The sequence below is a fragment of the Cnephaeus nilssonii genome (genome assembly GCF_951640355.1).
Source record: "Cnephaeus nilssonii genome assembly, chromosome: 20".
NCBI lineage: Eukaryota > Metazoa > Chordata > Mammalia > Chiroptera > Vespertilionidae > Cnephaeus > Cnephaeus nilssonii.
In genome coordinates, this window is record NC_137091.1 from 41,794,961 (window position 1) to 41,816,563 (window position 21,603).

Here is a 21,603-nt window from a genome sequence, read left to right on the forward strand (position 1 = left end):
TTGGAGAAAAAAATTAAAAAGCAGGAGGAAAGCTGAGGGAGCTTTGGGACAACATGAAACGAAGTAACATACGCATAATAGGGCTGTGAGAAGGACAAGAAGAGCAGCAAGGATTAGAAAATCTATTTGAAGAAATAATGACAGAAAACTTCCTGGATATGGGGAAGAAAAAAGTTACATAAGTACAGAGAGTCCCAAGCAGGATCAACCCCAAAAGACCCACACCAAGACACGTCATAATTTCAATGGCAAATATTAACGACAAAGAGAAAATCTTAAAGGGGGCAAGAGAGAGAGAGAGTTACCTACAAAGGAACACTTATCAGATTATCAAATGATTACTCTACAGAAACACATCAAGCCAGAAGGGAATGGAAGGAGGTATACAAAGTGATGCAAAGCAAAGGACTGAATCCAAGAATACTCTATCCAGCAAGACTATCAATCAATATTGAAGGGGAAATCAGGAGCTTCGCAGACAAAAAAAGACTAAGGGAGTTTATCACCACCAAACCAGCAATGCAAGAAATGCTAAAGGGAATACTGTAAAAAGAAGAAATAAACAGGTAAGAAGAATCACAGACACAAAAGTAGATATGGCTACAAAAAAATACCTTTCAGTAATAACTTGAAACATAAACGAACTGAATGCTCCAATCAAAAGACATCGAGTGGCTGAATGGATAAAAAAAAAACATGAGCCATATATATGCTGTCTACAAGAGACCCACCTCAGAACAAGAGACTCACACAGATTGAAAGTGAAGGGATGGAAAAATATCTTTCAGGCAAATGGAAATGAAGATACCTAGGAATAAACTTAACTAAGGAGGTAAAAGACCTATATGCGGAAAACTACAGGACACTGAAAAAAGAGATAGAGGAAGACATAAACAGATGGAAGAACATACCGTGTTCATGGATTAGTAGAATCATCAAAATGTCCATACTACCCAAAGCAATCTACAGATTCAATGCAATCCCCATTAAAATACCAATGGCATATTTCACAGTCCTAGAAAGAACTCTACAAAAATTCATCTGGAATAAAAAAAGACCCTGAATAGCCACAGCAATCCTGAGAAAGAAGAACAAAGTAGTTGGGATCTCAATACCAGACATTAAGCTGTATTACAAAGCCACTGTTCTCAAAACAGCCTGGTACTGGCACAAGAACAGATATATAGACCAATGGAATAGAATAGAGAACCCAGATATCAACCCAAACCACTATGCCCAATTAATATTTGACAAAGGAGGCATGAACATACAATGGAGTCAAGACAGTCTCTTGAACAAATGGTGTTGGGGAAATTGGACAGATACATGCAAAAATATGAAACTAGACCACCAACTTACACCATACACAAAAATAAACTCAAAATGGATAAAGGACTTAAACATAAGACGGGAAACCATAAAAATACTAGAGGAATCCACAGGCAGAAAAATCTCAGACATGTGCCGAAGGAACTTCTTCACTGATACCACTCCTAGGGCAATGGGAACTAAAGAGAAAATAAACAAATGGGACTACATCAAAATAAAAAGCTTTTGCACAGCAAAAGAAACCATCAACAAAACAGCAAGAAACCCCACTACATGGGAGAACATATTTGCCAATGACATCACCGATAAGGGTTTAATCTCCAACATTTACTGGGAACTCATACAACTTAACAAAAGGAAGATAAACAATCCAATCAAGAAGTGGGCAATGACGCGCCCCTGGGTCTGGGTGTAGCTGAATCCCGGGTCCGAGTGAGGCCACGCGCCCCTGGGTCCGGGTGAGGCTAGATCCTGGGACCGGGTGTGGCGCGCACACCCTGGTCCGGGTGAGACCACATGCCCCGGGGCCTGGGTGATGCTGGGTCCCAGGTCAGGGTGAGGCCGCACGCCCCTGAGTCCAGGTGAGGCCGCGCCCCTGGGTCCGGGCGAGACCAAACCAGAGGGAGTCGGACCTGCATTACCACCATTTGACCACCATCCAGAGCTGAAAAGTCAGTGCCGACATGTACACATAGGAACTGGTGGACATTGAAATTGGGTCTCAAAAGAACTGTTGGTCCAGAAAGAAACTTGCTGCAGACTGATTCATTTGCCTGTCAGCATAACTATTATTGCTCGTCTCACATTCGGTTCTTATAAGTATATTTCTAGTAACACATGATCTCACTCATCTAGGGGAAATGATGAACAACATAGACTGATGAACAAGAACAGACCCAGAAACAAGGAGGCATCGATCGGACTGTCGGGCCTCAGAGGGAGGGTAGGGGAGGGTGGGGGTAGGGGGGAGAGATCAACCAAAGGACTTGTGTGCATGCATACGAGCCTAACCAATGGTTAAGGACAACAGGGGGGTGGGGGCATCCGTGGGGAGGGGTGGGGGTTGGGAATGGGGGGATGAGGACAAATATGTGACACCTTAATCAATAAAGAAATTAAAAAAAAAAAAAAAGAAGAAGTGGGCAACGGACCTAAATAGACACTTTTCGAAGGAGGACAGAAGGAAGGCTAAGAGACATATGAAAACATGCTCAAAGTCACTAATTATTCGAGAGATGCAAATCAAAACAACAATGCAGTATCATCTCACACCCGTGAGAATGGCTATCATCAACAAATCAACAAACGACAAATGTTGGTGAGGATGGGGAAAAAAAAAAGAACCCTCTTGCACTGCTGGTGGGAATGCAGACTGCTCATGTAAAGTGAAACAAAACACATCCCAATTTGTTTGCTGACACTTGGCAATCAGGGAGTGACTCAGTTTGAGACAGGGGCCCAGTGGTGAAATCATTCGCCAGATGATTGAACAAATCCAGAGCCCCACCTCCCCAAGAATGGGGAATTTCAATACACTGCCGTGTCTTTCTGATGACTAAGCCCCAACCCAAGTCACCTCATTAACATTAACATAGGATATAAAAACCGGCTTCCCCCAGACGCTGTGGTCTCCATAACATGTATCAACCAGGGGCAGCCAGATGCAGGCCAGGGCCCAGCGGGAGGGAGTCCGGACTCCTTATCTTCTCAGGTACCGACCTTCCATCACCCAAGGTACCCAGGTAAGGGCCTCCCACCACCCACCTCCTCCAGCTGGGACCCAACCCTCACACCTCTCTCCCCTGCAGTTCTCTTCTTCCTGCTGTTCCCATTGGTGCATGGAGGATCCCAAACCTCCCAAGGTGAGCATGGGTGTGGGGGCAGGGAAGCCTTGTGCTCCTGCTCAGCAGAAATGCCAGCCTCAGCGAGGAGCTCTGACCCACCTCCCACCGGGGTCGTGGGGGGCCAGCCCCTGTGAGCATCCCCCCATCCCCATGCCCTCTCCTTGTGCTGAATGTGGGTGCAGGGCTGGGCAGAGGGAGCGCCTCTGGGGAGGGAGCAGAAATGGGGACCCGGGAGAAGGGGAGTGATCTGCTAAATCAAGAGCCAAAGTCAAGGCCTCCTTCCACCACAGGCCCAGCGGTGAGCTCTTCTATTAAAACTCCCTTCATTCAGCCCCACTTGTCACCCTCAGTCTATGTGACACCCCCACAAAGCAGAAGAGACCCTTTTAGAAATGGAAAAAGTGGGGGTCAGAGAGGTGAAGTTCATTGCCCAAGGCCACACGGCAGGTGAAGGGAAGGATGGGGCTTGAACCGGACTTGGCTGAGGAGTCCTCTGTCTTCTACTTTTCTAAGCAAACTTCTAACATGAGGTGCCATTAGTTTCAGCCCTGGCAGGAGCCCAAGGACCAGGTAAGTGCAGTGAGGGGGTGAGCGATGGAAAGAATGTGAGAGTGAGCGAGGAGGAGGTGATCCAGCACCCAATAGTGTGAGGCAAGAATGGAGGGGCAGAGACCAGGGTCTCTGAGCCTTTGAAGCTCCCTGTCCCTCTCCCCCCACCATCTCCACCCCCCCTCAGGCTTTGTCTGCCCAAAGATGCTGACCTCGTCCTGGCCACTGGTCAGGGCACCTGCAGAAGGTGGCCCATCAATGTTTCTCTCTCACATGGATGTTCCTCTCTCTAAAATAAAGTAAAATAAATAGATAAATGGGGGAAAAGATGGATCTTTTTTTTTTTTTAAAGATGCTGTCCTCCTGCCTGCCCTGCCCATCTGCTCTCCCTCCAGTCCCCAGGCCCAGCACCCACTTAGTCATTGGGCCAGTCTCCTGGGTAGATAGGGCCATCTCACTAGCCTGAGTGAGGCTGAGCATCACTTCGAAGGACCACTGGCTGAGACCCGGGGGCACCCAAGGTGGGCGGTTGGTAGCCCAGCTCACAAGGTCAGATCGGGGACCCACTGGGGGTGTGAGAACTCAGTGCATACCCCACCCATGGGCTGGACAGAGGCCGACTGGACGTGGGACCTAGGTGCTGGTGGAAGATGAATGGAAGCAGGAGAAATAAGGCACAGAGGAGGGCAGGCCTCCACCCAGGACGGGACAGGCCTTATGCTGAGCTGTCTGGCCCCAGGCGAGGTGCTGATGGTGAGAAAGGAGATGTGGCGACTCTGTGGCAGCGTGGCCCTGGACCCCAAGAACTCCGAGTGGAGCTGCTGCAGAGGCTTGTACCCCTTCCACCGCCCCACACAGAGGTGCTGCCAGACCCCGGAGGAGATATTCGTCATCCCCAAGGACTGCAGAAAGTCAGAGGCTGAAGACTGTAGGACATACACCCAGCGGACCCCGGGTAGGGCCTGGCCGCTTCCCCTTCTGCTCCTCCTGTGCTCGGGAGCCTCAGGGACCCTTCCTTCTCGCCCTCCTCCCTCCTTCCTGGCAGCTCAGCCCTCCATGGAGGGGCCGGTCTGCTACTGGACAGGGGTCTGTGCCATTAACTTAGCTGTGTCCTAACTTCCTACTGTGTGACCTTGGACAAGAGTCCTGCCCTCCCGGGGCCCGGTCTATCTGACCCCAGGTGAGGGGTGAGGAGTAAGTGTGCACAAGAAGTTCCCACCCAAAGAGGGAGGCTGGGGCTCTTCTGGTCCCTTGCCACAGCTCCCACAGTGACTCATCTGAAAGTATGAATCAGGCCTCTAGGCATTTGGCCCTCTTCTAAGCGCCCCCTCCCCCCGCCCCAAATCCCTGTGTGTTACAGGAAGTCCCCTGGGTGTACCACAGCACATATGCAGGGGAGGGATGGGGGCAAAGAAAAGAGGCTCATCTCCAGGTGGGAAGTCATGACCAGGTGGGGATCACGCGAGGGTCCCCATGAGCAGTGGCACCTGCTGCCCCTTCACAGGTCGCACAAAGGCGCTCACAGGGTCAGGGGAGCTGGGCCGCCCTGGGCTGGTGGTGACTCGGATGTCTGGTTCTCTCTTCTCTGTAAACTCGGATGGAACTCAGTAAGTTGTGCTAGTAATAGGCTAGTAATGTGCATCTTTCCCCTCCCCCCTTATCCCCCACAGGCATTCATCTAAATTCTAAGGAATCTCAGGAGATTTGCAACGAGGGGAGCAGTGAACAGGAGCAGGTGCACCCAGGCTAACGCCCTGAACCTGTCTCCAGGCCCCCTTTTCCTGCCCTGCCGGTGTGGCTCAGTGGTTGAGCGTGGACCTATGAACCAGGAGGGCACATGCCTGGGTTGTGGGCTCCATCCCCAGTGTGGGGCGTCAGGAAGCAGCTGATCCATGATTCTCTCCCATCATTGATGTTCTATCTCTCTCTCTCCCTCTCCCTTCCTCTCTGAAATCAACACAAATATTTGTTTTTTTAAAAGGCCCCCTTTTCCTGAGTTCCCAGTGAGCTCAAGCAGCCCCGCCCAGGCTCATTTCTTTCCTACATAACATTTCTAGAGAGCAAAGCAGCCCCGCCTGGTCTCCCCTTGCTGCTTCTATGCAAAGCCTTCCTGTTTCACTGTCCCCAGCTTTAATACACATACTCTCCCCCTAGCCCCTGTGGCTCAGTTCATTGAGCTTCAGCTGAGTGCACCAGACCAGTGGGTCCCCGGGTCGGATTCCTGATCAGGACACACGCCCTGTTTGGGGCTTGATTCCCAGTAGGGGACATGCAGGAAGCAGCAAATCAATGTTTCTCTCTCTCCCTCGCCCTTCCTCTCTTTGAAATCAATAAAAACACATTTAAACATATATATGCGCGCACACACACACACACACACACACACACACACACACACACACACATAAACGTACTCTCAAGACAACCTTGGGCCCTAACCGGTTTGGCTCAGTGGATAGAGCGTCAGCCTGCGGACTCAGGGGTCCTGGGTTCGATTCTGGTCAAGGGCATGTGCCTTGGTTGCAGGTGCATCCCCAATGGGGGGTGTGCAGGAGGCAGCTGATCGATGTTTCTCTCTCATCGATGTTTTTGACTCTCTGTCCCTCTCCCTTCCTCTCTGTAAAAAATCAATAAAATATATTAAAAAACACACAACACCTTGGACTCATATGGTGACATTTTTCCCCCCGCAAGGAGTCAAGCACCCACACACGGCCGGCTGGCCCCAGACAGACCCACCCAGGACCGGGTCCCTGCCCGGTACCCCTCTGGCTGATTCCGTTTTAAAGGAGCGGGCGCTGTAGACCCGGGAAGGAACGGGCGCGATCTCCTTTCGGAGCAGAACTCCGCGGTCCCAAGCAAACCCCTCCGGCGAGTGCGCTCGCTCCGCCCGCCTGCGGTGCGGGAGGAGCCAGCTCAGGTCCGCGCCAGCTCAGGCGCCGCATCCCGCCGCGCAGAGGCACCGGAGGCTGGAACCTCGGAACCAACTGGACGCTTTGAGGGCGACCATCCGCCGCCCAAGACTTTATCTCGGGAACTGCGAGGTCGCGGGCGGAGGCTGGGCTTCAAAGGTCTGGCTGCCGCCCGGAGGGCGTAGGTGAGCGGTTAGTGTTGGGGGTTCTGCTTTCACGCTCCCTAGGAAAGCTGGGGAACGCGGGACTGCGGCGATTCTCTCTGCCCCAGCCCCACTCTCCCCTCTGCCCGCCTTTCTGTGCTCCCCGGCGATTCTCTCTGCCCCAGCCCCACTCTCCCCGAGGCTGAGCGCTGGGAAGGCCATCGCTGACCCCCGCCCTCCGCCTTCGGGGGGCAGTGCCGGGAAGGAGGAAGGAGGAAGGGGTCGGGGAAGGGGAGGTGGAGCTTGCCCCCCTGCCCCCTTCCTGGCTGGGCCACAGCGCTGTGCGCTCCTCCTAGGGCCACCGCTTCTGCACCTGCGCATCTGAAACCTGCTCCTGGCGCCCTGGGGTCTGAGGGTGGGATCAGCCCTGCTGTGTCCAGTCCCAGGGGCCTCGCCCCTCCCTGGGTCCCTCCATCCTTCCTGCACCGGCCCACCCCGCCATCTTGCACTGAACTCTCTTCAGTAAGCACAACTAACAAAGCAAACAGACAGACAAACCTCCCACAGCTCCCCAGGGCTCTCAGGGGTCTCTTAGCCCGCCCCTCGAGGTCCTGCACAAATTCCCCCTCCCAGCTAACCTCCCCCCTCCTGCTGGGCCCCTGCCACTCCCGCCACTTCCTGGGGCAGCCGGGTCTTTGCTTAAGGAACGGCCCCTTAAGCTGAAGCTGGGCGGGGTGAGCCCTCTCCTCCAAGACCCCTTATTGATCCTTTAAAAGACGGATGCAGAACACTTACCAGATGATTCCGGCTTTGTACATATGGGTACATCTACCAACACATATAGCTTTTTTCTCTGTACACAAACACTTAGGACAGGAAACACAGCTAACCGGTAACAACGACCATCTCTGGGTGCTGGGATTACAGGTGATTTTTTCATTCCATTTTATGTTTTTCATGAGTTTTTCATAGCGAGCCTGAATCCTGGAACACGTGTGTTGCCTAATTTGGCAAGAGGGTCTTTGCAGATGTCATCAATTTAAGGAACTAAAGATGAGCACATCCAGGCGCTGGCTGGGTAGCTCAGTTGATTAGAGCATCGTCCCCGTATGCCAAGGTTATAGGTTTGACCCCTGGTCAGGGCACATCCAAGAATCAACTAATGAGTGGATAAATCAAATTTATGTTTCTCTCTCTCAATTAAAAAGAAAGAAAGAAAAAAAAAGATGAGCCTGGCTGGTGTGGCTCGGTGGTTGGGCACCAATCTATGAATCAGGAGGTCATGGTTGGATTCCTGGTCAGGACACATGTTGGGGTTAAGGGCTCAATCCCCAGTGTGGGGCGTCCCGGAGGCAGCGTGCCGGAGCCGATCAATGATTCTCTCTCATCATTGATGTTTCTACCTTTCTCTTCTTCTTTCTTCCTGTCTAAAGTACATTTAAAAACATTTTTTTTTAATGATGAGATCTGCCTGCATTATTCAGGTGAGGCAGAGATCAGAGAGATGCAGCCACAAGCCCAGGAATGTGCAGAGCCATCAGAAGCTGGAAGAGACAAGGGAGGAACCATAACCTGTGGAGAGAGGCCAACATGTTGGTATTCAGCCGGGAACTGCGAGTGAATACATGTGCATTGTCTTAGCCAGAGGTTGGGGTAATTTGTCAACAGCAGCCGCAGGAAACTAATACAATGGATAAGAGACTTGAACAGATGTAATTAGTATCTTTGCAAAACAAAACATTACGAAGAACCAATAAGCACATACAAAGATGCTCGACACCATTGTTCATCCATTGTTCATCGGAGAAAGACAAAAACACAATGAGATACCACTGCCTACTTACCAGAATGGTTAAGATCCCAAAGAAAGAGAAAAAAACAAGTGACTGTCCATACCAGGCGTCCTCAAACTACGGCCCGCGGGCCACATGTGGGTGTTTTTGCCGTTTTGTTTTTTTACTTCAAAATAAGATATGTGCAGTGTGCATAGGAATTTGTTCATAGTTTTTTTTTAACTATAGTCCGGCCCTCCAATGGTCTGAGGGACAGTGAACTGGCCCCCTGTTTAACAAGTTTGAGGACCCCTGGTCCATATGGAGCTTTGTCAGGACAGGGAGCTACTGGGACTTTCGTGCTTGGGGCGGGAGGAGAGGGAGGGAGCAGGAGGAGAATGTCATGGAACTCCCTTTAAAAAGCACCGGCAGTTTCTCCTAAGATAACGCCCTATTGTCTGTGCTGTGACTCCCGGCAATCCCATGCCTAGTCTCAGTGGGGACTGGCTGGCCCATGAGGTCAGGTAATCACTGCAGTGATGACGAAGTAGCCTACTCTTGTCCATGCTGGCCTGGAGAAGCGGAAGTGCTGATGACCAAGCACAGCAAACCACTCCCCATGATCTCTTAAAGAAAGGGACTGCTTTTCCCCTTGGTAATCAATTTGAACGCTATGCTGGGGAAGTGTATCCCGTGCATCCACTATTTGCTATTCGGCTGCTTTTCTTTTTCCCCTCCCTTTGCTTTCCTGTCCTCCTACAAAATAGCAATAGGTATACCCTTCAGCTATCTGTCTCCTCCTTGCCTGTTTCCTGTTTTTGTAAAACTGAGGGAATAATTGTACCTGTATTACAAGACTGCTGCTAGGACAGCGGGATCATGCACAGCAAAGTGCTTAGTGAAGTGGGAAAACAACAACAAACGCCACGCCCACCGCAGCCTTGTGCCAGGATGGTGCTAGCAGCTTTGCTCATAACAGCCAAAGCCTGGGGACCGACCACCTGCGTGCACATCATTCAGCCGGTACAACAGTGTGCTGTGGTCAGCAATGGAATACTACGAGCAATGAAAAAGAATATCGATTGCTACACAGAAGAGCACAGATGGCTCTCTCGGATGGTATACTGAGCAGAAGGAGCCACGCCCTCCCCTGCAGAAAAAGATCATTCCATCCCTGGCTCGGTTGGTTGGAGTGTCGTCCCGTACAGCAAAAGGTTTCCGGTTCGGTTCCGTCAGGGCACATACATAGGCTTCGGGTTCAATCCCCAGTCAGGGTGAGTACGGGAAGCAACCAATGGATGTTTCTCTCTCTCCCGCTTCCTGTCTCTCCAAAAATAAATTTAAAGCCCTAGCCGGTTTGGCTCTGTGGATAGAGCGTCGGCCCGCACACTGAAGGGTCCTGGATTTGATTCCGGTCAAGGGCACCTACCTTGATTACAGGCTTGATCCCTGGCCATAGTCGGGCAGCGTTTGGGAGGCAACCAATCCATGTGTCTCTCTCACATCGATGTTTCTATCGGTGTGTCTCTCCCCCTCCCTTCCACTCTTAAAAAAAAATCAATGGAAAAATATCCTCGGGTGAGAATTAACCAAAGATAAAGAAATAATAAATAAATAAATAAATTTAAAACAAAACGTATCTTTGGGTGAGGATTCAAACAAAACAAAACAAAAACACATTCCATACAAGCCTGTTCATACTGAGTCCAGGGCCAGGCAAATGTTATCTACAGAGAGATTTCAGAACAGCGGTTTACGTGGGAGGGGTGCTGCCTGGGAAAAAGCAGGCAGCGGCTTCTGGGGCCCTGGAATGCCCTCCGTCTCCACCTGGGTGCTGGCTACATGTGTTTACCCCTTTGTAAGGGGTCACTGAGCCACATACAGTGCACTTTACACACTCCACTGTATTGTTTTTTTAATATATGTTTATTGATTTCAGAGAGTAAGGGAGAGAGAGAAAAAAAAACATCAATGATGAGAGAGAATCATTGATCGGCTGCCTCCTGCACGCCCCTTACTGTGGGTCAAGCCTGCAACCGGGGTACATGCCCTTGACCGGAATCGAACCTGGGACACTTCAGTCCGCAGGCTGACGCTCTATCCACTGAGCCAAACCGGCTAGGGCTCACGACATCGGGCCACATGTCCCTAGGAGCTGCTCACCCTTGAGTGGAGATGCTAAAGTCTGGAAGACAAGCTCCGACCTCAGCTGAGACAGCCCCCAACTCTAAACCGGCAGATTCTCCACTCGAGGCCCCTCTTCCAGAACATGTTCAAGACAGCCACCTGCCAGTGACGCTGGCTCTCAGGACCCCAGCGAGATTCTCTGTGCTCTGGTTTTTTGTTTTTGTTTTTGTTTTTTAAAAAAATACATTTTATTGATTTTTACAGAGAGGAAGGGAGAGGGACAGAGAGCTAGAAACATCGATGAGAGAGAAACATCGACCAGCTGTCTCCTGCACACCCCCTACCGGGGATGTGCCCGCAACCAATGTACATGCCCTTGACCGGAATCGAACCTGGGACCTTTCAGTCCGCAGACCGACGCTCTATCCACTGAGCCAAATCGGTTTCAGCTGTGCTCCGGTTTTTAACATGGGACACGAGCAAAGCCCAGCCCTAGAGGCTTGGAGGGAGAGACAGGGCTGCGAGGACGTGCCCTGACCTCCCAGCCCGGTGCTAAGCACTCAATACATGGATGTTACTATTACTTTATTCCACGGGACCTCGGCATTCTGGAGGAAACAGGACACCTAAGACAAAAGCTACCAGTTCTCCCCCAAACCAACCTTGCGACAAAAAGACATCACCTTTTTTTTTCAAGGAAGTTGAGAAGCTGTTTCAGAAATTAATTTGAGAGATCAACCAAAGGACTTGTATGCATATAAGCCTAACCAGTGGTCATGGACAACAGGGAGGTGGGGGCATACGTGGGGAGGGGTTTGGGATGGGAATAGGGGGATGAGGACAATTATGTGATACCATAACCAATAAAAAAATTTTTTAAAAAAAGAAATTAATTTGAACAATAAGTGAGTAGATATACAACAACTGTGGTACATCTATTCAATGGAATATTATTCAGCAAAGTAAAGAAATAGCTCTTAAGCCACAAAAGACATGGAGAAATTGTATATACAGATTGCAAAGTGAAAGAAGCCAATATGAAAAGGCTACTACTATGTGATTCTAACCATATGACATTCTGGAAAAGGCAAAACTATGGAGACAGTATAAAGGTCCATGGCTCAGGGCTGAGGGGGAGGAAGGGGGGACTAGGTGAGCACAGAGGATTTTAGGGCAGGGAGACCATTCTGTAGGATGCTACACTGGCAGATACATGTCCTTACACATTTGTCCACACCCGTAGAATATACAACACCAACCCTGAACCTGAATGTAAATTATGTGTCAGTGTATATAATGTATTAGTAATGGATCAATTCTGACTTAAACACAAAGAAAACTTAAATAAGATTATTAGAAGAGAGGAGCGTTGAAGATATAAACCCTTGAGGTAGAGAAACCCCTCTCAAATCATGGAAAAACAAACACATTCCTGGCAGAAAACAGACTGATAGATTTGGTTACTTCAACATGAAAAACTTCAGTGGGACAATTTCCGAAACAGTGAAGGCAGGCATTTTTCTAAACGAATACAAATAAATGCCCAATAAATGGCTGGGAAGACGCTCAGCCTACAGGTCAGCAGCACAGTAGGCTGAGTCAGGGGATGGAAAGTACAGCACAGAGACCAGAGTCAGTAACGCTGATAACTACGTATGGTGCCAGGTGGGCACTAGAACGGTAGGGGGTTATCACTTCATAAATTACATAAATGTCTACCCACTATGTTATACGCCTAAACGAACATAAAATAACATTCAATGTCAACTGTCATTGAAACAAAATTAAAAAAATATAAACAAGAATGAAATTCCATCGTGCACTTCCATGGTTTGAAAAATTACAAGTATGATCATTGCAAGTTTTGACAGTATCTCTGCCACTCGGAGCTTTTAGGGGCATACTTACATTCCACCCAAACGCTTTTCACATACCGGGTCCTCCAGCTCTCGGTATCTCCCCAAGCAAAGGCGCACACTGGCCAGAGGCCCCACCAGACCGCTCAGCGCGTCACAAGAGGAAAAAAGTGGGAATCCTTGCCCACACGGCGGGTCTGAAGTGGACTGGCACGGCCAAGTGACTCCTGAAAGGGCTGGGCGGAAGGCCCCCCACCATGGAGACAGATTCCTTTCAGGGAGGGGACTTTTGGTTTCTCTGAAATGGCTGAACTTGATGAAGAGACTGAGCAATTTAGAAAAAATAAATATCAAGGCGAGGGGCTGTGCCCTCCGAGTGAGACGGGCATCTTGGCGGTGACGGAGCCCCCGGTGCCTCTCAGGTCCAGGTCAGCCCTTACCTGGCGGAGGCGCCTCTGGGAGCCTGACCTGGGCACTGCCATTGGGGGCGGGGGGGGGGGATCCCTAAGATTGGGTCCCAGGTCCAAGCCCACCACCCCCTTCTTCGAGGACCTCCCAAGTGTGCACCAGGAGCACCCCCTGATGGAGGAGTCGGGGAGCAGCTCAGGGACCGGCATGTTAGTGAAGACGAGTCTTCCCAGCCCAGCTGGCCGCATGCACTTCAGAGCAGTAACAACAGCCCAGCCGGCCAGAGCGCACCCAAACCTGAGGCGGCCAGGGCTAGGCAAGGGCAGGGCTCTCAGGAGCTCAAGCCTGTCCTGATATTAAAATGTAACCCATGTTATATACTACATACAATAGGGTTAATATGTTTATAATACATTTTAGGTATATATATATATATATATATATGTAGTTTTCCTTTTTTAAAAAATATTTTTTATTGATTTCAGAGAGGAAGAGAGAGGGGGAGAGAGATAGAAACATCAATGATGAGAGAGAATCATTGATCAGCTGCCTCCTGCATGCCTCCTACTGGGGATTGAGCCCAAAACCCAGGCATATGCCCTTGACCGGAATGGAACCCGGGACCCTTCAGTCCACAGGCCGACGCTCTATCCACTGAGCCAAACCAGCCAGGGCTATCTGTAGTTTTTCTTTATGAAACGAAATGCAGTAAAATAGGAAACAGACTGCACATATTAAGGGATTTAGTGAAACTTCTAATGATAAATATAAACACATCCAACATATAATGTACGATGTGATGTTACATATTACATAAAATATATTTTTATAGTCCATTATATACTATGTCACATAATGCACTGATTATGCAGTGTTTATAATACATATTGAGGGCAAACTGTGAATGATATAAAAACTGCACGTATGTGTGGATTATATCACTGTGTCCTGGAGATGGAGATGGAGACTGAGACCTGTGTGCAGTGGGGGTACCTCGGAGCCTCGGGGGACTGAGACCTGTGTGGGTGGGGCTGGAGGAGGCAGGACGGGGCAGGGAGAGCTGAGGTGAATGCAGTCCCCATCCTATCTGATGGGGCACCTAGAGCTGGTATGACCTCCAGTTGTGCCTTTGTTTTTTTGTTTAAATTTAATAAATCTTTATTGTTCAGATTATTACAATTGTTTCTCCGGGGGCTGGCCTTTGTGCTGTTTCCTCCCCAACCCTCTCCCCTTACTTCCTCTTTTCCAGGGGTCGGTTAACTCTTTATGTAAAGGGCTAGATCAGGCGTCCTCAAACTACGGCCCGCGGGCCACATGCGGGTGTTTTGCCGTTTTGTTTTTTTACTTCAAAATAAGGTATGTGCAGTGTGCATAGGAATTTGTTCATAGTTTTTTTTAAACTATAGTCCGGCCCTCCAACGGTCTGAGGGACAGTGAACTGGCCCCCTGTTTAAAAAGTTTGAGGACCCCTGGGCTAGATAGTAAATTTTTTTGTCTTTGAGGCCATATGATATCCACAGCAAATACTCAACTCTGCCATTGAAAATATATCAACGGATGAGCATGGCTGTGGACACTGGATTTAGCCTCAGGGCCTTGGTCCACTGACCCCTGCTCTACTCTGGTAACAGAGCCTCCTGCCGTCCCAGGAACAGGCCAGTCCCACCCCTGCCTCAGGGCCTCCGTCCATACTAATGCCCTTTCTCACTCCCAGGCAGCTGCCTTCGGGCTCATCTCCCACGTGGCTTCCTCCAGGACCCCCTGATCTAAATCGGCCTCCCCATTACTCCCGAACTCTGACACTGGGTTAGTTCTAGACTTCTCTACTGTCCCTCTCCCGCACCAGATGTCAGCCCATAATGGTGAAAGGATTTTAGAGACCGGAGAGGCAGGTTAGGGAAGAGGAATGCAGACGTGATGGGCAGAGACAGCGCCAAGCCCAGGATTGTTTACAAGAGTGTTACAACATAAGGGGAAGAAGAAGAAGGGGCGCTGGCTGAACTTTGAAACTGAGACCATGCAGGGAAAAGGGGGAAAGTGACCAATCAGGAAAGCTCGGGGCGGGGGGGGGGGGGGGCGGGGGTGAGACATAAAATAAGGAAGGGTCCAATTAGGAAGTGGAATGAACAGAGAAGCTCCCAGCATTTATAAACTGGTAGACAAAGAGACGAAAAGGACTAGTTTCCCCCATTTTAGAGAGAGCAGGCTTTCTCCATTTGGGGACCCCCTCCCCAGGGGGGAGTTTGTAGGCGCTCGCAATAAACTTCCACATTTTTGCTTAAAATCTTTTAGTCCGAGATTATTCTTCAAGCTTTGTGAGTCGAGAACCATGCAATGAGAGTCCGAGCTTGCCATTCCACGTGTCAATGGCGGGGACTTGGTCTTGTTCCCCATTAATTCTCAGCTGCAAGAATGGGGCGCGGTAGGTGCTAGAATGGGGCGCGGTAAGTGCTAGAATGGGGCGTGGCAGGTGCTCCGGCAGGTGCTCCGTAAACATTTGTTTAACGTGAGGGTAGATTTCTCCTCTCCCTCTGTCCTTGGGGCTGGGGGACCCAGCCTAGCCACTCAGCGTCACAGTGGCTCGTACAGGGATGGCTGTATGGGCCGGCAGACCAGGCGGGGGCTTTCTGGGGTCCATTTGCTCCTGGGTGTCCCTCTCTGCTGGACAAGGAAGCCAACATGGGTCGAAGGGCCTGCTGGGAGCTGGGAGAGACAGAGGCTCAGATGCATTTTGAGGCTTTTGTGAGCCGGTGTGCGTGGGCTTCTGTTCTTTCCTCCCTAAAGCGCCCAGTACCTCGGGAGGGAGCAATCTGGATTCAGCCTGATTCCCAAGTAACCAGAGGCTGGGCAGGTAACACTGGGGGGAAAGTCTGTATGTGCGTCTGTCTCCCCACTGACTGTCAGTCCTGTGAGGGCGGGTGAGGCTGTCTCAGTCACCGCTGGGACCCACATGGCACAGAATAGGCAGGGCGCTAACGGACACCTGGGTGACAGTTTCTTAAATGAGAGAATAAACGAAGGGCAGTTTTGCTAAGGCTGACAGGGATTTTTCAAATACGAAAAAAAAAAGCAGCAATTTGAACACAACCAACTTGAATTACAAATTTATTCTAACCCCTCTCTCCCCAAGTCACAAATGCACACATTTTTGCTAGTGAGTCGAGCGATGTGTATTTTGAGAGGGCGCTCTTCCCACCTGCACACACCCTGATCCCACCCCCACCCCGTGGGTGGAGCTGTTGCATCCCACAGGTCTGGCCACGTCAAGACACACGGGGGTTGTTTTCTTTTCTCTTTTAACGTATTTTTATTGATTTCAGAGAGGGACAGGGAGAGAAACATCCATGATCAGAGAGAATCATTGATTGGCTGCCTCTTGCACACCCCCTATTGGGGATCAAGCCCACAACCCAGGCATGCGCCCTTGACTGGAATCGAACCCGGGACCTTTCAGTCCACAGGCTGACGCACTATCCATTGAGCCCAATTGGCCAGGGCAGGGGCTGTTTTCAGTCTCACACGTGAGCACAGCGCTACCTCAGGGTCAGGGGCTTAGGCTCCCACCTCCTCCTCTTCCCTGCCTGTGTGATCTTGGGCAGGTGACTTGCCCTCTCTGTGCCTCAGCTTCTTCGTGAATGAAGAAAATGCCACTGGGATTACGTAAAGCACTTAGAACAGTGCCTGACACCCACCCAGAGCTCAATGGATTCCACCTGACTGCTGTTTATTAACGTGATGGGGGAGGGGTTGGCAGTCAAGATCCCTGGTGTCCAGCAACCCGTCCTCCAGAGATGTGACAGGGCCAGAGTGAATCCGCCCAGGGGTAACCATGGAAACCAGGCCCTGAGCCTGTCCACCTGGCTCCACCACCCTCCCATGCACTGGTATCTCTTGCCTTCTTTCCCTCAGCATTTAACCTGCTCGGGTCACTCCTACTTTATTGATTTTTTTTTTTTTTTTTTTTTTTACAGAGAGGAAGGGAGAGGGAGAGAGAGTTAGAAACATCGATGAGAGAGAAACATTGCTCAGCTGCCTCCTGCACACCCCCTACTGGGGATGTGCCCACAACCAAGGTACATGCCCTTGACCGGAATCGAACCTGGGACCCTTCAGTCCGCAGGCCGACGCTCTGTCCACTGAGCCAAACCGGTTAGGGCAGGGTCACTCCTACTTTAGAAACACCCCACCCATGACCCACCTCTGCTCCCTCTACACCAGCCTCTCCCCTTCTTCTGTAAAGAGTTGATGCTTCACAAACCCAGTTTACCGGGTTTCTACCAGGTCTGGTGTCCAGGGCGTTTTTAACCGCCCGGGAAGTGACAGAAAACCTGCCTCTCCCATTTCCTGGAAAAGGGCCCAGGTGTCTGACTAAGCCCATTCACGGAATGCCAAGATCTCCGGTTGCTGTGGTTGGGGATGGAGGGCCACCCATCAGCACTGCTCTGGGACCTCGGAAGAGATTCCCACCCCTCCCCCAGTGATCTGCCTCCCTCTCATCTCCCTTCTTGCCCCACACCTGTACCCTCAAGCACCCTGCACCTGCATGAAGAGGGTAATCTGGGCTCCTGTTTCCCTCCAGTGCCATTGATTCCCATCCCTCATGGGCTTCCTAGCCTTGGGCAAGTCCCTTGGTTTCCCGTGAGCCTCAGTTTCCCCATCTGGGACAGTTCATAGGATGACTTTAGACTCACCGCCATCAGATCTCTCAGCTTCTCTCTTAATTTTAATGAGCTTCGTACCCACTCTGGAGATCCATGTAATGGTTCTGAGTCCTTAAGACGACTACATCTAAGGGCTCCTTTAATTGGAAACACCTACAGTCTGAAAAATAGAAGCTCTCCTTGGACTGTTCTTCTCTCATGTGGGGAAGGGCAAATGTCCCATGGGGTCAGCAGGAGTCCCAGCACACTCTTGGCGTGGGGAGGTGTAGTGAGGTGAATGGCACCCCCCCTCGTCCAAAAATATGTCTACATCCTTACCCATGGAACCTGTGAATGTGAGCTTATTTGGGAAAAGGGTCTTTCCTAGAGTTAGGGTGGCCCTAAACCCAATGACCAGGTGTCTTTACAAGAGACAGAAGAGGAGAGGCCACGTGAGGATGGAGGCAGAGGCTGGAGAGAATGCAGCCGCAAGCCCAGGAGCACCTGGAGGCACCAGAAGCTGGGAGAGACGAGGAGGGATCCTCACTAGAGCCTTCGGAGGCAGTGCCGACAGCTGACTTTGGATCTGTGGCCTCTAGGACTGGGAGAGAAGAAATTCTGGTTGTTCTAGGCCACCAAGTTCCTGGCAATTTGTTATGGCAGCCCTAGGAAACTGCTAAAGGGAAGACCAACGAGGGGCCCACACCAGGGAGATGGAGGTGGCACTTGGGGCTATGGAGGCAGGAGGTACCAGTGCATGAAGAGGGACGGCTGGACCAGTCTGGAGCCCCAGGGGAGGGGAGCAGCCCACAGGTGAGCAGATTTAAAGGAAACATGGGGGATGTGATCATCTAATCCACGGCCAGCAGTTGCCTGAGAGAGGCCCCTGAAGACGATGTGGGAAGGTAGGAAAGGACAGTCAGGAAAGCCCTGGGGACTCTGGGGACAGGTAAACAGGAAGCTGAGGCTGAAAGGCAAGTTGATGAGCCCTGGGCAAAATCAAGTTGTCCACCACGTCAGGGGGCGTGGGAGGGCATTGCCTGAGAAGACCAGCACAGCCACTCCAGTGGGTGGTGCCACAGACTGAAGGAGGGGGCTCTGTTGGAATATTCCACTTGGGGACTCAGGAGAAGGTCTCACAGATCAGGTTAAGGAAAGATATTCGGTGGATCAATTGCAAGCCAGGATCCTTTCCCCGCCTCTTAAGATAAAGGGGACAGAAGTCCAGGAAAAGACACTGCATTCCTTACAATGGTCTGTACCAAGTGATCAAAACAAGGGGGTGTTCAGTGTAATGGATGAGTGTCCCCAGGAAGGTAACACTGATCCGGTAAATGGGTCCAGGTAAATGGGGAGCTTGACAGGCTGATTCAGCTGAGGTCCAGGTTCCACGTTTTCCTTCGGCCGGAAGAGTGAGCATGTTGTCCTGCTGGCTGGGACCTAAAAGGTCAGTGAGGTTTGGGATGAGGTGGAGATGAGCACTGTGGGCTGTACCAATGAGCTAAGGAGGGGGGCTATGTTGGAACGCTTCCCAGTCCCGGTGCAAGGTCCTACCACTGGTGAGCAGGGGGTGACCAACGGCCAAGTTCATCAACATTTCAGTGGCTTCCGCTGGGCCAGCACATTAGGGCACACATGGCCACATCCAAGTTCAGGCTTCAGCAGCCTCCTATTTCTCGGACGTGGACACTGCCTTGGACGTGGACTCGGACCGCGTCTCCGCGTCCCGGGTGCAGAGCTGGGCGCGCACCTCTTGCATCTGCGCCCGCAGCTCCTCCAGGGCTCTGGGCGCCTCCTGCGCCTGCACCTGCGCCTGCAGCGCCTCGAGCGCCAGCGCCAGGCGGCCCACCTCGTCCTGCATCTCGATCCAGGCCGCGCGCTGCTCCTCCTCCTTGCGGCGCTGCTGCGCCTGGTGGCGCCAGTACTCCAGCACCATGCAGGCGCCGCCCACGATGAAGATGGTGGCCTCGCCCAGGAGTTCGGCGCCCAGCTCGGCGGCCGCCTCCTCGTTCAGCGGCTTGATGGCTGTGCCCCGGAAGCCCATAATGCGCATCTTGGTCCGCATCTCCACCCAGTGGTACACTGCAGGGGAAGAGAGGGGTCAGGCCGTGCTCTGCGAGCCCCCTGCCAGCCCCGCCCCAACACGCCTGTGTCCAGGTGGGAGCGATAGCAACACAGCAAACAGAACCGCCAGGGGGCGCTTTAAACAAACCCGAACCGGCCTCGCCCAGAGAATGCCGAGTCACCTGGCCCTGGGGGAACCCCGTGGGCATCTTTTTAAATCGCCCAGAAGATTCTGGCAAGCAGTCAGGAAAGAGAAACCCTGCCTGAGAGGGGAGGCCCTCAGACTGGGGGCTGTGCCCCTGAAGGGTCACAAGGAGCTCCCAGAGCACCAAGTCCCCGGAAGCTGTAAGGCTCAATTGCCAGGCGCTTAGCTCCCTCTGCTCGCCCCCCCCCCGCCCCCTCCTCCCCTGGCACTGTCACCCCATCCACTTCCCAGGAGAAAGGGCGACCCCCTTTCTTTTTGAATCTTCCCAAAATGCAGTGTCAGGGCTGAGGCAGAGGACGACCTACTGGATCCAAAGAAAGGGCAGCTGAAATGTGAGATGAGGTTAAGTGCCTGTGAACCCGTGAAAAGGGGGTAACAGGGCTGGTGGATCCTCAATAGCCGCATAGCCCGAAGAGGGAGCGAACAGTTGGGCGCTCTCCATGGTGGGTTTAGAAACGTACCTTGGAAGTAGCTTAAGAGCTGACTGGTGCTGCTGGCACAGAAACTGCCTTGCCTAGCTGCTTTTGTGAAGGAAAACGTAAGCACTTTTGAGTCTTACAAACCAAGGCAGGATTGATGCTGAACCCTGACTCACTCCTGTAATAATGAATCTTCATCCAAGAGCACGTGGAATTAATGCGGGTGCTCTGTCTGGATTATTTGGAGATTCATTTCCAACATATTTTACTTTTTTGTTGTTAATCCTCACCTGAGGATATTTCTTCCACTGCTTTTCAGGGAGAATGGAAGAGAGGGTAGGAGGGGAAGAGAAAGAGAGAGAAAGAAACAGACTGGCCGAAACCGGTTTGGCTCAGTGGATAGAGCGTCGGCCTGCGGACTCAAGGGTCCCAGGTTCGATTCCGGTCAAGGGCATGTACCTTGGTTGCGGGCACATCCCCAGTAGGGGGTGTGCAAGAGGCAGCTGATCGATGTTTCTAACTCTATCCCTCTCTCTTCCTCTCTGTAAAAAATCAATAAAATATATTAAAAAAAGAAACAGACTGGTTGCTAATAGCTGCCTCCCGCACTCCCCCAAGGCCAAAGCTCCAACCATTGGACAACACCGGCCAGGGGCAACATATTTTACTTTTAATGTTTAACACTTATTCATGAAAATACATGAAACATGAAATGTTTTATATTATTTGAACACTAGCAATAATTATAAAAGTAATTCAATCCAGAAGAAAATATTTTAACATTTGGAACCTTATAGTCACAGGAAACGAAATGAAATTAAAAATTTAGTTTCTGTATATATTTTGGTTGATGATACCTAATTCATGAGGCAGAATTCTGTCCAGAGGGAGCTCCAAGTTAAGGTCAAGGACAAAGAGGAAGAATGTAAAATTTCTGACAGTAAAGGAAGCGTTTGTTCTTTTTTTTTCTTTTTGAAACGGGACACTGGCTGGCACCAAATCACCAGGGCAGGCGGACGGCATTAGATGTGTCCAAGGAAGGACGCAACACTCTGCTGGAATATGTCCATGTTCACATCACAAATTATATCCTTTGCAACTGCGTGAACTTCCAGAGAGTTTTAGTTGTCAACTTGAAAATGCACTAGGCAGTAACTAACCTGTCTATTGTTTTAAGGGGCAGGGGAGCGCTCTGGGGGCTGTTTGTGGTCGGTGGGTGCTGGGTGGACCTGGCACCTCTCTTGTGAAGTGGCAGCTGAGGAGATGCGGGTGTTCACCAAGGCCAAGGGAAAGCCCCAGGAAGGAGCCCAGAGTGAGAACCACCATCGTATTAAT

At 51.0% G+C, this 21,603-nt stretch overlaps 2 protein-coding genes across 5 annotated transcripts in view; one reads left to right on the forward strand and one right to left on the reverse strand.

Moving 5' to 3' along the window:
* The first annotated feature begins 2,398 nt into the window (after positions 1-2,398).
* LOC307116513 (uncharacterized protein) lies at positions 2,399-12,597 on the forward strand. Of its 4 annotated transcripts, XR_013815222.1 has the most exons (5): positions 2,419-3,040; positions 3,138-3,191; positions 4,462-4,677; positions 5,393-6,819; positions 8,262-12,597. XR_013815222.1 is itself a non-coding variant. In XM_079800571.1 (4 exons), exons 1-4 carry the CDS (start codon positions 2,991-2,993, stop codon positions 5,470-5,472), a joined length of 423 nt encoding a protein of 140 aa, XP_079656697.1. In that variant the 5' UTR covers positions 2,399-2,990; the 3' UTR covers positions 5,473-12,597. The 4 variants fall into 4 exon arrangements, 2 of the variants coding, with proteins under 2 accessions (XP_079656697.1, XP_079656696.1); XM_079800571.1 differs by having other exon boundaries at positions 2,399-3,063; positions 5,393-12,597; XR_013815221.1 differs by having other exon boundaries at positions 2,401-3,071; positions 5,393-12,597.
* A 1,603-nt stretch (positions 12,598-14,200) lies between these two features.
* LOC307115991 (optic atrophy 3 protein-like) overlaps positions 14,201-21,603 on the reverse strand; it is a 32,108-nt gene continuing 24,705 nt past the window's right edge. Inside the window, exon 2 of the mRNA XM_079799596.1 lies at positions 14,201-19,662. Within this exon, the coding sequence (XP_079655722.1) occupies positions 19,250-19,662 (413 nt within the window). The 3' untranslated portion in view covers positions 14,201-19,249. The remainder of the gene's footprint in view (positions 19,663-21,603) is intronic.

Coding starts and splice junctions, on each gene's coding strand:
- LOC307116513 (XM_079800571.1), top strand. CDS start 2,991: ATGCAGGCCAGGGCCCAGCGGGAGGGAGTCCGGACTCCTTATCTTCTC. Junction 3,064..3,137: donor CCGACCTTCCATCACCCAAG/GTACCCAGGTAA, acceptor TCTCCCCTGCAG/TTCTCTTCTTCCTGCTGTTC. Junction 4,678..5,392: donor ATACACCCAGCGGACCCCGG/GTAGGGCCTGGC, acceptor TATCCCCCACAG/GCATTCATCTAAATTCTAAG.